The 19141-nt window shown below is 41.0% G+C and overlaps 1 protein-coding gene across 6 annotated transcripts in view; it reads right to left on the bottom strand.

Annotated features, from left to right (window-relative positions):
- The window catches only part of TENM4 (teneurin transmembrane protein 4), a 373803-nt gene that overhangs the window by 65946 nt on the left and 288716 nt on the right, over positions 1 to 19141 (bottom strand). For all 6 annotated transcript variants that reach the window (XM_069883272.1, XM_069883268.1, XM_069883269.1 and 3 more), the window contains 5 exons: positions 18150 to 18269; positions 11375 to 11636; positions 5429 to 5696; positions 2254 to 2397; positions 1051 to 1300 (listed from right to left, as the gene is read on the bottom strand). In XM_069883272.1, coding sequence (XP_069739373.1) covers positions 1051 to 1300; positions 2254 to 2397; positions 5429 to 5696; positions 11375 to 11636; positions 18150 to 18269 — 1044 coding nt within the window. The remainder of the gene's footprint in view (positions 1 to 1050; positions 1301 to 2253; positions 2398 to 5428; positions 5697 to 11374; positions 11637 to 18149; positions 18270 to 19141) is intronic.

Raw genomic sequence — 19141 nt, 5'->3', positions numbered from 1 at the left:
TTAAGCACCTCAGCCTTCTCCTCGTCTGTTAATACATGATCACCATTTCCAGCCATCAGTGAGGATATGTTCTCTTTGACCTTCCTCTTTTGACTGACGTACCTGTAGAAGCCCTTTTTATTAGCCTTTACTTCCCTTGCCAAGTTCAGCTCCAGCTGCGCCTTGACCTTACTGACTTCCTCCCTACACAACTGGGCAGTGTTCCTATACACGACCCAGGTTACCTGTCCCTGCTTGCACTGCCTGTGCAGTTCCCTCTTCTTCTTCAGTTTAATCAGCAGGTCTCAACTGAGTCACGCTGGTCACTTCCCTTCCCTGGCTGATCTTCTACATATGGTGACTGAGTGCTCTTGCGCTTTATGGAAAGCATCCATGAATATTTTCCAGCCCTGTTCCATTCCTTTGTCTCAGAGGACCATGTCCCAAGGGATCCTACTGAGTAATTCCTTGAAGATCTGGAAGTTTGCTTTCCTGAAATTTAGGGTCCTGACTATACTCCTCACCTGTCCCACATCCCTCTGGACCTTGAACTCCACCAGTGCATGGTCACTGCAGCTCAGGCTGCCCCCAATCCTAATATCACTGATGAGTTTGCTTGTATTGGTGACCATAAAGTCCAGCATTGCATCTCCTCGGGTGGGGGACTCTATCAGCTGGTCTTAATTATGAACGACCACTTGTCTCAATTAACCTCTACACATAATCATCAGTGCTGTGTCCTTCCAAGTTTACATTATCTCAAAGGTTTATTGTAATTTTAAGCATTTCCACTGGTCTCTAACTACACTGAAAGGCAGACATCAACACAGTTTGATTTAACGGCACAGAAATGTGTCAGTATTTCTGGTGTGCGATTCAATTCTGGAAGAACTTGTTAGGCCCGTGTTTCTCTGGGGTACATCGAAGTCAGCAGAGTTGCAGAAGAGGCAGATCTGGACTGCTTTTGTTTTCTGTTTTGCTGTATTTTTGTGCTCATTCTCCTTTTGGGTACATAAGAGTTCTGCAGAACTTAAGGGCATAACTATAACGGCCACATTCAGCACAGTGTACCTCAGCTCCAGGATGTTGGTGACATTGCCAGAGGGAAAAATCCTTCGGATGTAGTTGAAATCTCCAACATAAAGACTTCCATCAGACCCACATGTTAGGGCAACAGGAGCCAGGAGTTTGTTCCCATCTGCAAGACCATTACAGCTTGGGCAAGAAATGCTACGTCTGCGGCCATTGCCCATAATGCTTCCAATTACAGGTGGCTGCTGGGAAATAAACTGGTTTTCCCCATTTCCTTTATGCAAGATTCCTAGAGAGAGAAAACAGTAATAAAGAAATTAAAGAGACACAAGGAAACTGAGACCAAAGGGAGCACAAACTGGCAATGCTGGATGTCAGTTGGAGAATTTGTCCAGAAGCAACTAAGTTTATCATCTTTCACAGTATTGTTTTGTGATGGTTTCAGATGAGGAGCCCCTTATCTGAAATAAGTAGTTTTATAGACCCATTACATTTCCTGCAGAACAGAAGCATGTAGGGAGAACAAGACTGTCTTTACCTTTGAAAGAAATACACTTTTCAGCCTCTCATGAATTTTCACCTCCCCTTTCTGTCCCTCCTTGCTCTGTAATTTGCAGCCTACCAGGTAAAAAGAAATTACACAGCTCATGGAAAGATAAGAGACCATGGTGTAGTCTCTAGAGAAATATTTCATCTGCTTACATTCCCTGTAAGTGTAGTGTTTTCAGTGGTGATGTAGGCTGAATTAAATGTTTCCTCCCATACTGCTGTTATCATCCAGATGGACAGGACACAGTGCTCCCATCTTTTGAACATGTTCTAATCAGCTTTCAACCCTACTACAGTCTTAAAGGACTCTGGGACCTTCCATTTTTCCCTATGTCCCATGAAGCCTCTTGTTTCTGCAAGTACACTCGCACATTGGAGGGTGTGTCTGGATGGACTTCTGTAAAATCCCATCTGAATAGACAACCCTTTGTTATTTTAGGAATATTTGCCTTGGTAATACACTTCTATTAAGACATTACGAAGTTAGACATGCCGACATTCAACTACTTCATGCTGGCCAGTTTCTTTTGTATTTACACACAACAAACTGCTCCTAAATGTAGGTTACTAGAAATAATTTATTAGCAAAATATGTCAGAGAGTACATGTGCTGGTCGGGTTTCTTTCTTTTTGTTGAATTTTTAGGGCCTTGTAACACTGCATTATTCCTGTTATATATTATAGACAACTTACCACTTTGTATGTTGAGGGCATGATGTTTGTCCAGGGACCATCCTCCAAGTTTAGAAGCATCAATTTCATAACCCTGAAGCACAGCTGTCCTCTTCTCCCACAGGATCAAGTCAGGACAGGATTCATACTCATAACCCACTGAAACTATGAATAACAGAGAAATAAAGACCCCCCAGATTAGCAACTCAGAAATGCACAGTCAGCACACAACTGAGCAGGGGTAAGAACATTTCTACAGGCAACTGCCAATTTCATTTCAACTTAGCATATTAGATTTATGGTTGAACTTGATGGTCTTAAAGGCCTTTTCCAACCTAAAAAATTCTGTGATTTTGTGACTTCAGATGACATCATTATAATGTGGAGTCCTAGTATTTTTATCTTTAAAGGTCATCTTGCATTTAAAAAGGTCTATACGGTTGTAGGTATTGGGCAAACATGTTAAACATTTAAAAGTCACTGTTTTAATGACATTTTAAAATAATGGGTACTTGAGAGTATAAAGTACTGCTGGACCCCTTAGTGGGAGCATTTTACTCCTATCTACTAACTTTGACCAAAGACTGCATGTCAGGAACTTGCTAAAGATCATAGCCTTTCTTGACACAAATGAGGCACGGGGCAGCGATTCCCTCAGAGAAAGTGGTCTTAGACCAGGCTGGCTTGTGTCTTTGTTAATACCAAAAGGGTTTACTTGCCATGCTGTCTAATCAGAGTCTTTCAGGAGTAACTCCACTGAACACATTATAGTCGCTTAAGAGTAAAATAATGTAAGTAAAAGGAAAAAAAAATCATGTTTTTGACAAAATAATGACTCCTTTATGGTTTTCACAGAAGAATCATAGAATGGTTTGGGTTGGAAGGGCCCTAAAGATCATCTAGTTCCAAAACCCTGCCATATATTTTAACTGATCTGCTTTTCTTCTGCCCTATCTGATCTTTTTAGCATTAACAGCTGAAGCAGGGCAGAACTGTAAATTCTACACAAATGAAAAGCAATTACACAGGTGATTTTTTTGTTAGCTAAAAATAAAGGTCTGATCTTACAAGTTTCCCAGTCCCCTTTAAAAGTGCTGAGCACAGAGTGAACTTGGGATCCCCCATCAAATATAGCTTTTGACAGAATCAGACAGTATCAGAGGAAGACGTAATTTAGGAAATGAAGGCTGAAGGCTTGCCATTTTCCACCATTCTAGAGGTAGGAATCACTGAAAGTCTGAATACTGATGTTCTTGAGAGACCTGCTTGAGTACTCTAGGGCTGTAGAGCTGCATCATGGAATGCTCCAGAACCCACTGCTGATATAGCATCTTAAAGAGCAGGTAGGCACAGGCTTTTAGGATATGCTACCAGGACATGTTTCTCAGTGTGGACTCCAAACTGGGTAAGGCTCAGCAAGTTCTATCATTCAGCCTGCTCAAGGCAGCTGAGCCTGAGAGGAAGGCACCCATTCTTTTTCCTAGAAAACAAGGCACCCTACAGCGCCTCTAAACGGATTTACCTCCAGTTGAGCCATGAGAGATCAGTGAACCACCCTTCTGTCAACAAGAGGACTATTTGTTAATCTGGGATCACTCTCATTTTGCTGACAACATTTCCTTGGCAGCCTGGAAGGTCTAGTCTAGACTCTATCAAAGACCTGTAGCTGAATGTCCTCTGGGGGTTGATCAGATGGGAAGCAATCACTGCAGAGCTGCATCACCTCTGCTCACTATACAATCAAAATATCCCCTTGTTCTGGTTTAAGCTAGAGCAGAATCAGTTTTCTAACTGTTCAGCTCAGCCTTTTCTAAGTAACTTCATTTTCTGAAATTGTTTTTCAGACAGTACTTCTCCATAGAAGTGATGACAGGGCGCATTGGTGCGCAGAAAGGCCATTGATTACATCTGTCCTTATGGAGACAAAGGCTGTCCTCAAGTTGGTGGAATGCTGTAAGTGAAATGGGCATGAAAGGGTCACACCTGCAGGGAGGACTGGACAGGACAGGTGACCTAAAACTGACCAGCAGAGTACTTTGTTCCATATATGACATGCTTGGTATAAAACTAAGGGATCATGAGGGTCAAGCTGTCTTCCTTGACGGCTGGCGCCCAATATGGACCTTGTCTGTCTTTTTACCCCTGATCCCGATTGCATGCACTCCTGAATCCAGTTCCTGAATCCAGTTCCCTCCTGCTGCTGAGTCCAGCCTTGGACGTTTTCCAATGCCTGTTTTACTGCATCAGTGGTGATGCAGTCATTGGGATGGGGGGCAATTTTGAGTATTTGTATGTATTTTATTATTTGATTAACAGTATTTTCCTTATTATGGTTTAATTAAAGCTGTTTTACTTTTAAATTCCAGTCCACAAGTATCTCAATTCCCTTTCCCCTCCGCCTAGAGGGGTGGGGCATGTGGGGACTGGGATGACAACTGTTCATGTTCAGCTGCTGATCAGGCTGGGCCAGAGCTAAATGGTGACACCCCTTCCCTCTAGCACCATTGCACAGGGCTCGCTGGGTGAGGTCTGAGATGGCAGCAGGATGAGTAATGAACTATGTCTACACACCTCCACAGCACAGCTTCCTGATCCATTGTGGACTTCAAACTCTGTAGTGGCTGGCATAGGCCACAATGGCTAGTGCTAGGGATGTGACCTGTTGAGTATGCAGAGCCTTTCTATTCTCTGTCTTGCAGCTTCTGACAGTCTTTTGCAAATATAAATGAATGTACGAGGCACAAGAGAGAAGACCATCATGCCTCAGTTTGAGATGGTGTTCTTGAATGGGTAACAAAAGGTAATCTAAGATTAGAGTAACCCTGAAGGCCAGACACAAGAAGCAGTAGAGATCAGGGCTTTCTAGGGATTTATTTCAAAGTAGTGCTGACAGCTTTTGACAATGGGTGAGAGGCAGCCAAATGTCTCCAGTTGCCATTCATTCCTTCTGGATGAATATGATAGTAGAAGCTCAGGATGTATGTGCTGGTCCACGAGCCACAGAACAGAGAAGTAATCATCTCTTGGGGAAGTGTGTGCTGTCTGAACAGCTGGGCCAAATTCTCTCCAGGGAAATAGCAGTGAACCAGCAAGGGCCATTTTATCTATTAGCAGCTGGACCATACCAATCTAGGACAAGGATTGTGCATTGCCACTTCGCTGCTTCTAAAAAGACACAAGCTCTGGGATCACTTACCGAAGGCTTCTGAGAGCCCATAGACCTTCTGGCTGTAGACGTCTGTCTTATCCCAGATGAAATAATAGGACAGGTCTGGAGCAGCTGCAAACCACTTTCTGAAGAGACGTCCCTCGACAGCCACCATGAGGTGGACTTTCATGAGGTTGAAAGGGATGGTGGGGTGGGTCATGCTGATCCTCAGGACTGATTTGTAGCCAGCTGTGCGACTGCTCAGGTAACTCACTTTTATTTTACTACCGGAAATGTTAATCTCCTCCTGTAGAGCCTGTGGAAAAGCAATCCAGGAGGTGTTAAATCAGCAGTGAGCAGACAGGAAAAGGCAGAGAGGCTGTAATTTCTCAAACACACCTTCGTAAAAGCTCTGCTAGACATGTCTAAAAAAGCACACCTAGTAGGCATCAAGTATGAAATGATATTTGTAATTTATAGGGGTAGTTGTGGAAGCCAAGGAATCAACCCCTCTTTCTCCATTTCTGTTAGACGGGAGAACAGGAGACCAAAGTATCACATTTAAGTCAGTGTTTACAATGGGACTCACTGTGAAGAGAAGTTCCAGGACCCATGGTGAAAGGAACTTGGGGTCTGAGATTATCCCAGCCCATCAGTTTATCTTCCAGTTTCTGTCTTTATCTTGGTAGGTTTCTATGGCTGCTAATTTTTGTCTCCTGGATTCTTTTTCCTAGTAAAATATAAAGCCCTATTTGGCCTGTATCCTTATGGGTGTTCCCCAGGCCTGATTATAACCTGCCATTTTTTTCCATGTCCTTAGTGAATCCTGCTTCCACTCTCCCTCTTCTGACTTACCAAACTCTCCTCCTTTGAAACTGCTCTCTCTGACCTCACTTCCAGCCCTCTTTGCCTGATCTACCTCTAGATTTTTGTTTTATTCCTGTGTCCTGCTCCTCATTTTCTGACCTTACATTTGTTCTTACTTACCCTGGTCCTTGCTTAAAATTCTCTCCCCTCTTTACCTGCATGATAAAGCTTTTGGCCTGACCTACACCATCAACCCCCTTCCCTTCCCTTGCATTCTCCTTTCCTTCCTTTTCCAAATTCCTCTGTATTCTAGGTGAGCTGCTTCATTTTCTCCTCCAGCCATGACTGTGGATATTTCTGACTGACTGAGACAGTTACCTCACATGTTTCCATTCAACTACAGAATTTCAACAAATACTGGAGAAACAGCAGGGAAACTTTTGTCTTTCCCTATTCTGCTTTGAGAATAGTCTCAGTAAAGATGGAATTTTCAGGTAATTTACCTGTTAAAGTATAACCAGATCTTAAAACTTCTTTCTTTTTCTTTAGTTGGAGAAATACAGGGAAATTTTTTGGAAAGCAGTTAAATGTACATCCCTGACACTATTGCGATTCTCCCATGCTAAATTCTGAGAAGAAAAGTAATTTCTTTCTTAAGCCTCGGGAGAAAAAAAATCAGTAGTCTCTTTCCAGAAAATGTCACTCTTAGGTAAGCACCCATTATGGGCATGTACAAGCCAACAACCTTTGGCAGAGTTTGAAAGATGAAGGGAGAAGCTCAGCAGTGAGCTGGAAAATTTGGTGTGAATGACAAATGTCAGAAGGTCACAACCAGCAGTGTCCTCCTATGCAACTTCTGAAATATTTTGGTGTGCCAGACACTAAATGAGATGTGAAAATAACTCCCCATAAGTAATTGGCTTTTGTAATATTAGGGCATGGAGGCTTGAAAGTAGATGTGTCAAGAGATCCACCCATCAGGAGGGGATCATCACCATTCTGGTATCCTCCAAGCTACGTGGTTCCTATACTCACCTCCTGTGCAGATGCACCAAACACCCCTGGAGTGACAAATTTCTTTTTTTTTTGATAGTATTATAAATAATGACAAATCATGTAATCTGTCCCCTGAAAAGACCTCTTCTACGCTATTATACAAGGACTAACACTGTTTCAAGTGGTAACTCAGCCTCTGAGCATTGCAGCACTTGACAAGTGGACACATCCAGAAGTTAAAGCACTGTTCCACTGTGCTTATAAATATTTACTTTTTCCAATGCAGTCTTTACAATTTACATATCTCAGTGCTTAGGAGGCTGAAAAATGATAGAACTGGGAAAACCCAGGAATTTTAAAATATATTTTATGGACTCAGCAACGAGCTAGGCTGGGGCCAGGCTCAACCAGAGACCAGTTGAGTCAAGCTGTAGTAAAGGTAGTCTCTTGTACCATATCTGTCTTCCTGCGTAACTTCTCTAGGAGAAAGTCAGGAAGAAATAATTGTCATGGAGGTACTCTTTGCAATGTCTCGTTCAAATCCCTGTCAGAATCAATTATTTCTCTCTGTCATGATCTGTCTCTGCTGTCTACCATTCCAGAGAAAGGGTCAGCACATCAGTACCAAGGCACTGAGCAGCACAAGAGGACGCGTTTAAAGGTGTCTGCTTGAAGAGTGAGTTCAAATGGTAATTCAGATTATCCAAAACACATTTGTAGTTTGCAAGTGGTGTTGACTTAGCAATAAAGAAGGGTCTTGGTGGAAGGAGTATAATCCAGTAGGACGCTGATGGAAGAAGAGAGGAAAAATAAGCCTTAAAATACTCTGAACGCACCAAAAGTAATGACAGCTGAATTGTGCCCTTATTTCTATTTGGTAATTGCTGTTTGGTCCAGACAAATTCATATGCTGTGCCTGAGGTCCTTAAGAAATACTAATGCTCCTTAGAGTATTATAGACTAACCAATATAACATATAATAGCAGGCTGGTCAGGCAGAAGAATTGGCTCTTCAGGCTTACTAGGCACGTTCACAACTTAGCAATTTTCACTGCTGTGTTCCCTAACCTCACGGGTGTTTATCTATGGTTGTGTTAGTAGCAATTCTTCCACTTTTTGCACGAGGTGATATAGAAAATCTTGTGTGCTGGGTTATAGATTTCTCTTACAGGTACTCTTCACTCTGGCAGCAGATATGGAAAGGAACAATCAGTCTTCTTTGTAAACATGATGCCCAGGAGGAATTTTGAGAAAGAAAAGCATTTAGGGCCTGATTCAGGGGCCTTAACATAGACATCTAGTGCTTTTGAGATGTTCTACATTATTCAAAACCTCTGCAAGGGGATGACAGATCTGACATGGACCTTCTTGAGATTTCACCTTTCTGAAGCTACAGCTGGAGGCCTGAAGAAACACTTCAGAGCATCTTAAATTGCACTCATTCTGTCTTTAGGCACCTGAACCAAAGACTTAAAATGCATTATTTAGTCTTTTGAATGCATCCAAGTAGAGGACACTACATTTATTAGTTGGAGTTCATGAGGTTTCTATCTGCCCACTTGTCAAAATCTCTTTCCCAGCCCTGCCATCCACTTGTCACCTCCTCCCAGCTATGTGCTCACACCTTTTATAGTTACCATTTCTCTACTGAGAACTGTGCATTACGAGATGCAGCTGAAGAACCTGACAGCTATGTTATTTTTTATTACGTGTATATGAAGTATAGCAATGAAAAGTAGTTAATTTATGAATTGAAGTACAGTCAGAACCCTACCATAAAATCCAATTCTCATGTATACTCCTGCACCACAAACTCTGTTAGCCTTCAGGTGTCAATATTTGAGGAGGAATACAGCTTTATAGGTTTTAGCTCAATCATTTGACACATGAGAAATGTACTGCCCATCACGTATGGGATTCAACTTATCTAAACTTAGGAACCTAAAAGTTAGGAGTATCCCCTGAACTACTCTTCTAGGTCTCTTCATGGCTAATGGGCAGAGACAGCCTCTTTATAAGGTTGTTCTTGCCATGTAAAATTAAGAGGGGGATTAAATTCCAGTTTGAGGCATCTAAACTCAGATGTTGATGTATATGTGTGTGCAAGTGAGACAGGGATGTAAGCATCAATTATAGACAGTGGAGATCTAACCAATACTGTCAGTGGAAACCAGATCCCTTCAAGATGGTTTGCTTAATTGACCTGTAGGCTTCACTGATGGTATTGATTAGATTTCTGTCAGCTTTAATGGGAGCCTGGACTTCTAGCACACAACCAGATGACTGCATGAACAACTTATTTACGTGCCATAATCTCAAAACGAATCCCACTTATGTCTTAATTAGATTCTATAACTACAGGTGTCAAGTGTGACCGGGGATGTTCAAGTTATCTGTAACATTTACTGGGGTCTGGCAGATACAATGCAGGACATTGATAGGGGGATCATTATGGACTGGCAGTTAGAGGCCAAGCAGGATGTCTGCAGGACATTGCAAATGGCACTAAACATCTATGATGAGGGTGATGAAACACAGGCACAGGTTGCCCAGGAGATAAATGTCCCTGGAAGTGTTCTAGGTCAGGTTGGGTAGGGCTCTGAGCAACCTGATCTGGTTGAAATGTCCCTGCTGATTGCAGGGGGTTTGGACTAGGTGACCTTTAAAGGTTCCTTCCAACTCAAGCCATTCTATGATTCTGCGATCTACAGCTAAGGAGCTTCACCAAACCATTGCTTATGATCTACAACCCTGGCTGCTTTCATAGGCAATAGACAGGCACACACTTGTATTGAAAAGGAGTTTTAGAATATTTTAGTTCAATAGATATAATTAAGGCAATCTAATGAGTATCCTACCAAATAATGAGTGAGGTTATGACTATAGTTGCACTGTATTAGATATTTGCTTCTTTCCCAGGCAGTGCTGAACATTACTTTCACAGTGTTTGTTGGTTTAGAAAAAAAAAGAGATATGAAAACTGAATAAGGAACTTACAATCTTTTGGACTTTATAAGATATGAGAGTTAATTAGTAATTATGCTGGGATGAACACTGTAATTGGAAATTAGTGTGTGAAAGGATCACAGGATATGGTCCAGAGGGAAAGGTAAAGAGACCACTAGCTTGATTAGTTGCTGGGTTCAGTACCTGGTGTATTAAAATTAGAAGACATAAAGTTACTTCTTTCCTCATTAATGCTACCACAACCCCAATGGAGCCAAGTGGGATGCATACAATTTGTCGCTACACTTGTTATTATTTCTACCTTGATAGACTATTATTTGTTGCTAAAGGCAATACTGAGAGCATGCTGAATGCTGACATCTGAAACCCAGGCAATAAAACACCCAGGCAAGGAAAGCCTGAATGCTGCTACATCCATGTATTCCGCCACCGCAAGTATTTTAAAGAAAAATGGATAATTCAGTTGTTTGGATTATTCCATTTAAAATCCAAATTTCCACTTGGCAAAATACTTTGAAACCACAGAGGTTGTTAAATTACTGTATCTGACTCACACTTCCTTAAAAAGGAAAATGAGGACAAGAAATTAACAGTAACCCTCCTTTGCTCATCAATCCCAAGTGTCATGAAATACAATAAAGCTCAGGTGTTCCACAGCTTGGACACTTGCCAGCTACCTCCTGGCTGACTGCACATCTCAGCAGCTTTGCAGAGTAAGAGGCTTCAGACTCTGAGAAAGTTCACAACTGATACTCTGCCACTGAGGTACATAATGCCAAGTGGGTGAAAGGGGTGAAATTTGCTCCTGAACAGAAGAAAGGCATTCAAACTGTAAACAGACCACCATCCTTCTGCTGGGGATACTGGATGCCAAAGGGCTGCCTGAAGGCTTGCTGTGGGTCACATGTGGTTCTCAGTCCACCTCCAGCAGATGAGAGGTGAAAGCAGAACAGAGCAAACATAGGTTTTTGCTGTTGGCCACAAGTGCTTTGCTTCCATCTCTCAGGGATAAGGGAAAAGAAACCTTTTGTCTAAGTACAAGCTTGTGAGAGAGAGCTCCTGGCAAACATTTCAAAAATGGTGCAACAAACAGGGAATGCTTCTTTTCAGTAAAGCAGGGGAATAGAGGAAGACACGGAACAGTTGTGTTCATGTTGCAAAAGCAGGCTAAAGAAGCACAGAAAGGCAATGGATTACTTTCTCCTTGGCTCAGACAATTCATACCTGGATTTCAGGAACAATGGGACCTTTCTCTGAGCAGGAACTTGCAAAAGATGTCAGAGGAGATGGAGAGACCACAGGGTTGGGGCGGGCAAAGTTACTGAGATCACAGCTTGGGATTTCGTTCTCTTCATGCCTCATGACGATGGTTTCCATCACAAAGAAGCGATCCCACGGCAGCCACAGAGTGTGCTCCTGGGTGATGAAGGGAGCCCGCTCAAAGTGCAGGATAATGGAGATCCCACCAATGGTAACGAGATCAAAACTGTTTTAAGAGATTAAATACAAAGTTAGTACAAGCATCAACCCATATGTTTGTAACAATTCCCAAGCAGTAAGCCTCTGAAAAAAAATCACAAGAAATATCATCACCCACAGTTTACAAGCATAAAGCCTACAGCCCAAAGAGGCTTTAGTTGAGTAAATTCAAGTGGCAGGAATACAAATTCAGTATGTTGTCTCCATGTATATTAAAAACCCATCCCTTTTTCTGAGACAAATTTGTTAGTACTTTTTTAGTGTTATTTGACCATGCAGACTAATTATTTTTTTTTTCTTTTCTTTTTTTTTTTTATCCTCCAAATGCAGACACAGGTTAGATCAATTCTCATGATGAAATAATTATTTGGAAGGTGTTTTTTACTGACACACCACACCACCATATCAATTGCCTTGGCATCACTCTTAACCTGACTAATACTTAATGCAACCCTAGGAACATGTGGAGCCCATTTATGGACTGAGTCTACTGTACGAGGCATGAGGAAGAAATGAACACCATGCACGCAGTCTCTGTATCGCAGCACTCAGCACATAGTCTTTTTGACACTTAATCATTTAAAGAAGGGCAGAGGACTCATTGCCTGTGGTTTGCAACTTGGCCTTATGCTACTTCCAGCCAAATGGCTTTTCTCCCAGTGCTACTGTTGGATAATATTATGTTGGGATAACAAAGCCCTCCAGCGCTTTATCAAAGGATGTTACCTTGATAAGGAAAATATTCCTACTCTTAATGTAAAGATGATAGGATAGAGTTTGGGTTTTTTTCTTAGTTTTGAACTTAAATTTCACATATTCAGTTTTTGTATTTAAACTTCACATTTTGTCAGAGATGGAGATTTTGTGAAGGACCACAGGATGTATCTACTATGTATAGACTCAAAAAAAAAAAGATGTTAACTGAGAAAGGAAGGGATTTCATCATTTGAAGAACTCTCAATTTTGTTGCTTTGTTTTCCTCTCTGTATCTGTTCAATTGCAATGCCAAATGTGTCTTTCAGGCAAAGAAAGTTTTCTCATCCCTGCTTCTCACTTTCAATGCTTGGTGCATAGTGTATGACAATCTCACACAGATTTTAAGCACATGAGCTGACTGGAAGTGGAACTGCTCATGTGCTCAAGAGCCATGTGCTTAAGTACTTCTCTGTGTGTCCTGAGAACTAGGATCTGAAAGCACTTTGACAGTCCAAAGCCAGCCTTGATGCACCTTCTATTACAAGGTAAGAAAGAAGTTGAAAAAAAGTATTTAAATTACCTTTTAAATTAATTATAAGGCTTTCAGAACGGCTTCAAAAAACACAGAGGAGCTACAACAGATATGAAATATTTCTAAAAAAAATAATTCTTTGGCAAGGTATTATTCAAGATAATCCTTTTTTTCTTTTTATGGCTGATAGTCTGAGGTGCAATTTAGTAAATATAACCATGAAAAGAAAGTTATTCAGGGAAGAATTTTAAATTGAAACCATGGGAGGGAGCGGAAAGCATTTTAAAAAGCTAAAGACAAGTTTATTCTACCACTCAAATGGGGGCATCAGCTTCTCAGACCTATGGAGCTTGGCTTGAAACAGTCTAATGAGTAACTTGCTGGTCCTTGCCAGCAAAGCTGTGCAGCATTTGTACTTTGATGAGAACATTTTTAACAGTCAATTAACATTTGGCAAGCCCTTCAGCTAGGAGGGAGAAGCTTACTCTGCATGAATCCAGGCACTGAAAGGGGCAACAAGAGGAAAGAAACAAACATTACAAATGATGCTCTACAAGTTTTTAGTCAAGTGGGAAAGACTTTTATTTGGAAACACCTCCATTTCACTCCATTGTGAGTGGTTCTTGGCTTCATTGTACTTGGGTCCAGGATGGTAACCTGCTGAGGGGAAACATCCTTGCCTTTCCTGCATCCCCAAAACAGGATGCAGAAAGGAAATCATTACCTCCATGTCAAACTCCAACAGCTGTGAAAACAGAGATACGCAGTATTTTTTAGCAGGCACTGCTGCTCATGAGCTGTTTTTTTCCCAGAGTCACAGGGTTCAGCTTTGAAGTTACCTTGATGAACTCAACAAAAGCTAAAACCAAAACCAAACAGAAAAATCCAGACTTTCACCCTCCTCCCAGCTTCCCCAAATGAAATTAAATTTAACAAGACCAAAACTATCTTGGGATTGAAGGAATGAGATAATTTTATTTCTGGTTCTGCTGCTGATCTCTGATGTCTTTTTTATCACTCTAAAAAAAAATCATACTTGTACAGCCATATTGTTCTGTTTTTCTTAAAAGACTCTGGAGAGACAGGCCAAAGGATGAAATTCCCTATTTATCCGCAAAGCTAGCTCTTACACAGGAAGTGTAACCCTTTCTCATCTCTTTGCTCTGAAAGTCCATTGCTCTGAAAGTGCCATGTCAAAGTTGCTGAATGTGATGGCAGGTACATGATACTGAAAAAGTCTGTAGACTTCCCTGCTGTTTAATTAACACACACCCTTATAGCCTCTATAAACTACTAGTTTAATAAAAATGAATGTTTATAATCCCGTACCAATACTTCACTCCACGTATTAACTTTTCTTTACAGAAAAATCACACATACAATAGAGTGGTTTGAGATCTATCATTTTATCTTCATGCCTTGTTATCCAAAAAAGTCTGTGACCCAATAATTAGGCTAAAAACACATGCAAGCTTTGAAGTTTTCAAAGTTTTGCTCAGACTAAATAATGTGACTTAAATAGGATAAGACTTTCATTATTAGCAGCTATATCTGAGTAGTGTAACAGTGAAACCTGCTTGCAGAGACCTGGGATACAATGGATCTACTTACAGGGGTGAAAAATTCAGTGTAATTTTAAAAGTGAAATTTTACTTACAATACTCATTTTGAAACTTAGGCATGCCAAAGAAAACCACCCAAAACCAAACTGCAAAATCTGCTTATGAACCAATGTAGCTAAACTGACGCAATTCTGTCTTTAAACTCTCTAACTCCAAAAACACAGTTATTGTCCTGCTATCAGTAAACTGATTTGTTAAGTCAATTTAAGGCAACTGAATGAACATCTTCAAGAATAAGTATTGCTATGCTGAATGTGCTAAATAATAAAGCCAGTGAGTTTATGCAGTTATCTCATGAGCCCTGGAACAAGATAACTGCTTATTTGAGTGCTCCCATTTTTCCTCCAAAACAGAATCATGCTGAGAATGGTCCAGATAACCTTAAACAACCATGCACTGCTATAGACTGGGATTGCATGCAGCCTGCTACTGTAGCTCAGGAGAAGCTACTTCTTGCTTAAGAGCATCAGCGTCTTAAGACGAAGTGACTCAGACACATGAAAACTGCACTGGGAAAAAGCTGATGAGAAGAGAGTCATGCTCTATTCATAAAATTACTGAAAACCATCAAAATACAGAATAGAAATTGTAATATAACAATAATTCTTTATATGATTTTGAAAGTGATTTACACATAGTATTTAATAAATGCCAGAATAATGAGTAAGGAAGACAAGTAAATGTTATCTCACTTTCACAGGCTGGCCTAGCAAGGTTAAGAGATGCATCTAATGCTACTCATTAAACCAGCAGTGAAATTAGGATTAGAAATAAGGATGTCTGACATAATTTTATGCCCTGACAATTTTAATTTGAATGCTTTTAAAGACTTCAAAGTAATTTTTGGAAGACCTCACCACTGAGGAAGTTGCTGGATTCTGGTGTTCTTTAAAAGAAGGGTTTCCACTTGTCTATTTATTACCTCCAGAGTACATAGATGCACTCCTGCACCTGTTTACTTCAGAAAATACCTGCATGTATTCCTCATCCAATTTTGGATGGCATTCTTATGATTCAAGAGTCCAATACTGCAACTGGATACTTTGTTGAATGTTTGTCCTGCACCAGATCTGCACAGGGTTTCTGTAGAAACAGACTGATTTGAAGGAATGGTAAAGAAAGTGAAATCAGAAGAGCCAACAGCATGCAGTCTGGAGTTAGACTGACCACCAGCAGCTACTGATAGAATTTCCAGCTTTAGGATGAATCCCACTTGGTCACAGATTCCCTTATCCAAGATGGCTGATCTCTGTCATTTTTATCGTTTTGAGCTGAGTAACTCTTGGGGCCTGAGTCAGCAAACTACAGCACCAAGCTCCTTGAAACTAATTTAACTTTGGAGGCTGGCAGCTGGCCCTGAGGAACCAGCAGTCCACTGAAAATTGGTGGAGTATACTGACGCTCCAGCTGCATTACTTGTTCCCTTGCTTAGCTGGATGTTGGGCAGGACACGGTATGGAAGGAATGTCTCTGGCTCGAGCAGCCAGAAATATGTTTACAGCATGGAGGATTTGCCTTTCACCACCCAGAAGTAGTTACTCAAATATTACAAAGCTCTGGAGCTTGGATAACAGTCCTCACCTCTGTGCTCTCTCCCTGTTTCGCTTACTGGTACGTTTGCTGCTTAGAGGTGAAGTTTAAGATAAAGCCTCTCTGTGCTAGGTACAGCGAAATTGCAAAGCAAAGAGATCATCCCTTCCCAAAAGCACCTGCAATTTAAATGAAAGATGACACACAGGAGCTGGGTATTGTATATAAGACAAAGAAAAAGATGAAAAAATGGTTGTAGCAGGCATTATTGTCCAGGAATTTTGCAGGCATATTTACCTGTTCTAATAGACACAGATTTTGTGCTGGTCTATACACAGCAAACTGATCTTGAGAGTGCAGTTTGGATCTCACTTTCATGCAAAGGAGTTTCAGTAAGGTTCAGGGAGACACTTTTAGCATAAATGCGCAAGTTATTCTCCTTCTTGCTGTAATGCCTGAGCTATGGGCAATACAAAGACACCAGATCCAGAGGCATCCTTTTCCAAAGGAGATGACTAGTTTTTGTGAAATGTCTCTTTATTATCCAGATTTTATTGTCATGAAATCCAAGATACGGAGCATCACTTGGAAAGCCTCCTAGTCACCATCAGTGGTACAGTAGATGCAGACTACCCTGAGCATGAACAAGGCAGCATTAACCACATGTTGCTAGCACATGTTCCTCTCTTTCATTATAATTCTATCAGCTTCTCTGACCGAGTCAAACCTTTAATGAAAGTTGTGGATTGGAGAGGTGCTAAAATCTATAAATTCTCTCCCAAGTGCTAGTGGTGAGTAGTCAATACATATAGCATGTGCAGCTGGAACTCCTTATGTTTCATTTTTGTTCTTAAAAGAAAGGGAGCCAATTAGCACTAACAGACAAAAGATAAGATAAAAGACGTTCCTAATTTGCAATGCTTTTGTTTTAGTTGAGCGTGATTGCTTAGATTTTAAGCACTTGCCTCTAACACAACAGCAATCTTAATGGCTTCTTCCTAATAATTTCAACATGAATTAGCAAGAATAGAGATGTTGGGAGCAGGAGACATCTTTTCTTTACATGCATGGGCATTGCATTTCCCAATCGTTGGCCAAATATTCTAGGTACTATCACAAAATTAATAATAATAATAATAATAATAACAACAACAACAAAAAAGATAAGATAAGATAAGATAAGAGGAAGATAAGAGAATATTTTAGTTGAAAGGGACCTACAGCAATCATCTAGTCTGACTGCCTGACCAACTCAGGGCTGACCAAAAGTTAAAGCACACTGTTAAGGGCTTTGTTCAAATACCTCTTAAACATTGACAGGCTTGGGGCATCAACTGCCTCTTCAGGAAGTCTGTTCCAGAGTTTGACCACCCTCTCAGTAAAGAAATACTTCATAATGTCTAGTCTGAACCTCCCCTGATGCATCTTTGAACCATTCCCATGTGTCCTATCACTGGATACCAAGTAGAGCAGCTCAGCACCTCCTTCTCGGCCTCCCCTCCTCAGGAAGCTGTAGACAGTAATGAGGTAGCCCCTTAGCCTCCTTTTCTGCAACTAAACAAACTCAAAGTCCTTAACAGCTCCTTGTAGGATATTCCTTTCAGCCCTTTCAGCAGCCTTGTTGCCCTCCTCTCGATGCATTCAAGGACCTTCATATCCTTCTGAAATTGTGGGGCCCAGAACTACATTCAGTATTCAAGGTGAGACAACATTGACACTGAATATAGCAGGATAATCACGTCTTTTGACCATCTGGTAATATGGTGTTTGATGCACCCCAGGATGTAGTTTGCCTTTTTGGCTTCCAAGGCACACTGCTAACTCATATTGAGCCCAGTGTCAACCTGCACTCACAGATCCCTTTCTGCAGGGCTGCTTTCCAGCCACTCTCTCCCAGTTTATACTTGTGCTTGATGTCACTCTGTCCTAAGTGCAGAATCCAGCAGTTAGAATAGTTAAATTTCATCCCACTAATCATAGTCCAGTGCTCCAATTTATCTAGGTTCTGCTGCAAGGCCTCCAGTCCCTCAAGAGAATCAAAAGCATCTCCCAGTTTGGTATTATCCACAAATTTGCTGATGATGGTTCGAACTCCTGCTTCCAGATCATTCATAAATATATCAATATAAAGATATCCTACCTGCCGTCTTGTCTGCTGATTGTGTATCCAAAAAGAGGATTGTTGACAAAGCTGATGTTCACTCCAACTAGAGGGGTCCCATCTGCTGTCATCACCTGACCTCGAATCACACATGCGTGCCTGCAAGAAAGAGAAAAATGATAAGAAACAGTAAGTCTTTTGATAAATTCAGGTTTTTCCTTTACTTCTGTGGCTGGAAATTCCTATCGATTAGAAAGCTCAGGCCCTTATGCCCTGTAAAGCTGGGGACCATGCTCTGTGACTCGATGATGCTCTTGAAGACTTTCCCAGGAGTTGTGTAAGAATTTCAATAGCTAGAAGAAGGTTTATCTTTATCCTCCTCTCGAAAAGCAACTCCTGCAGCATACACTTCATTAACTATGGACTTCTTCAGGATTCACAACACCATACTGGAATTTGCTGTAACCAACTAAGTGTCACAGTGTCTTGAGAATATAGCCCTAATTAAAGGTAATGCACATTTTAAAATCAAAGAGAACAGAAACCTATGAAGCACTACATGGTCATATTTAAGGCTCAAAAGTCACAGAAGCACCCTAACCAAAGCTTGACAGCTAATTTCTTCCACACTTGGGAAAACATTGACAGATAATTTCCTAGGGTCAGATAGCTTCCCTACAAACTGCTTGGAAAACTGAGCATGCTAACAGGACAGGCTATTCCTCCTGTCTTTTTCTTTCCAAGTTTGGTAGATTGCACTGTTTTATAGGCTACATCTATTTCAATTACTCTATTCTCTGTAATATGCTCTTTTATCTAAGGATTTCAAGGACCTTTACAAACATTGATTAATACTGCAAGATACGTATTTTACACAGAGAGGAAATAAAGCACAGAGGGATTTTCAGTTGTCCAAGGTCAGTCAGAAAATCTGCAGTAAAGTCAAAGACAGATTTTCTAGGTTCTTATTCCAAAGTCTGTTGCCAGACCTCTAAGTCATTACTACATTGCTACCTTAGGAGCTGCCTATA

This window comes from Phaenicophaeus curvirostris, chromosome 1, assembly GCF_032191515.1.
Source record: "Phaenicophaeus curvirostris isolate KB17595 chromosome 1, BPBGC_Pcur_1.0, whole genome shotgun sequence".
Taxonomy (NCBI): Eukaryota; Metazoa; Chordata; class Aves; order Cuculiformes; family Cuculidae; genus Phaenicophaeus; species Phaenicophaeus curvirostris.
Note: the sequence above shows the minus strand (reverse complement) of the source record. Positions and strands in the feature narration are given on the sequence as shown.